Below are 1,916 nucleotides of genomic sequence, written 5' to 3' on the forward strand. Positions count from 1 at the left end.
CAGCAGGGCATCTTTACCTAGTCTCCTGCTGTAGCAGCAGCAGCTGCTACAGGAGCTGCTGCTGCGGCAAGCGCCGCTGCTGCTACTGCTGTTGGACTAGTAGTGTTGCTGCTGTTGCTGCTGCTGCAGTAGTTGCTGCTGCTGCTGCTGCTGCTGCTGCTGCTGCAGTAGCTGCTGATGCAGAAGAAACACCCAGCGTATCATTTGGATGGTTGCAAGGGGCCCACCACCTGAGGGGGGCCCCCCGGGGGGCCCCCCTGCTGAGCAGGGGAGCGGTGGCGCTGCTGCACCTTCTGCTGCTGCTGCTGCTGCTGCTGCTGCTGCTGTTTCAGGAGCAGCAGCAGCAGCAAGACAAAGCGTTTTGCAGGTAGGAGCTATAAGAATAGGTGGTAGTCATATAGATCCAACAGCAGCAACAGCAGCAACAGCAGCAGCAGCAACAGCAGCAACTGCAGCAACAGCAACAGCAGCAGCAACAGCAGCAACTGCTGCTGTTGCTGGAGCAGCAGCAGCAGCAAGAAAGAGTATACTAACGCAGTATAGAAATAGCTTAAGCAATTCAGACACGGCAGCAGCAGCAGCAGCAGCAGCAGCAACAGCCCCTGCTGCTGCTGAAGATGCTTCTGCTGTTGCTGCTGCTGCTGCTGATGGCCAGGGTCGTGCTGCAACAGCCCCTGCTGCTGCTGGTGCTGCTGCTCCTGCTGCAGCAGGAGCAGCAGCAGCTGCTGCTGTTGCTGTTGCTGGTGCAGCAAGAAAAAGTATAATGCAGCTAAAACCAGCAGAGATATCCAGTTCTGCTGCTGCTGCTGCTCCTGCTGCTGCTGCTGCTCCTGCTGCTGCTGCTGCTGCTTCTGCTGCTGCTGCTGCTGCTGTTGCTGGAGCAGCAGAAAGGGCAAGAGGAACCTTAATAATCAGAACCTCCTTGCTGCTGCCGGGGGGGGGCTCAAGAGCCAAGCAGCAGCAGCAGCAGCAGCAGCAGGAACAGCAGCAGCAGCAGCAGCAGCAGCAGGGGCAGGAACAGCAGGAGCAGCAACAGCAGCAGCAGCAGAAACAGCAGCCGTCACAAGATGGCGAACAGCAGCAGCAGCAGCAACAACAACAGCAACCATCATCAGAAGGGGAGCAGCAGCAAGTGCCTGAGCTGGAACAGCAACAGCAGCAGCAGCAGCAGCAGCAGCAGCAGCAAAAGCAGCAGCAGCCGATGCAGCAAGCTGTGGAGCCTTCAGAGGACCTTCAGCAGCAGCAGCAGCAAAAGAAAAAGAAGCAGCAGCAGCAGGAGAAGCAGCAGCAGAAGGAGCAGCAGCAAGAGAAGCAGCAGCAAGAGAAGCAGCAAGAGAAGCAGCAAGAGGGTCAGGAAGAGAAACTGCAGCAGCCGCAGCAGCAGCAGCAGCAGCAACAACAGCAGCAACAACAGCAGCAGCCGCAGCAGCAGCAGCAGGAACAAAAACAGAAGAAGCAGCAGCAGCAGCAGCAGCAAGAGCAGCAGCAGCAGCAGCAGCAACAGCAGCAGCAGATGGAGCTACACGATGAGGCACAGACACAAGTCAGAGGGGACAGCAGCAAACAGCAACAGCAGCAGCAGCAGCAGCAGCAACAGCAGCAGCAGCAGCAGCAAGAGCAGCAGCAACAGCAACAGCAACCACAAATGCAGCAGCAGCAAGCCAACAGTGCAGCAGCAAGACGTAGAAGTTCTCTGGAGGCTGCTGCTGCTGCTCTTCAGGCAGCTGCTGCTTCTGCTGCTGCAGCAGCTGCAGCAGCAGCACGGGCTGAGGAGGCAGCAGCAGAAGGAGATTCAGATGCAGCAGCAGCAGCAGCAGCAGCAGCAGATGGAGATGAGTCCCTAGACAGGCTGCTGCAGGAGCTGGATCTGTGGCAGCAGCAAGTAGGGCTCGAGAGCAGCAGCAACAGCAGCAGCA

General features: G+C 58.0%; 1 protein-coding gene across 1 annotated transcript in view; it reads left to right on the forward strand.

Moving 5' to 3' along the window:
* Positions 1-208: 208 nt before the first annotated feature.
* Positions 209-1,916, forward strand: part of EMH_0042440 (uncharacterized protein) — a gene marked incomplete at both ends in the record, with an annotated part of 4,587 nt that continues 2,879 nt past the window's right edge. The window contains one exon of the mRNA XM_013495738.1: positions 209-1,882. Coding sequence (XP_013351192.1) covers positions 209-1,882 — 1,674 coding nt within the window. The remainder of the gene's footprint in view (positions 1,883-1,916) is intronic.

The sequence above is a fragment of the Eimeria mitis genome, genomic scaffold (genome assembly GCF_000499745.2).
Source record: "Eimeria mitis Houghton genomic scaffold, Emh_scaff1724, whole genome shotgun sequence".
NCBI lineage: Eukaryota > Apicomplexa > Conoidasida > Eucoccidiorida > Eimeriidae > Eimeria > Eimeria mitis.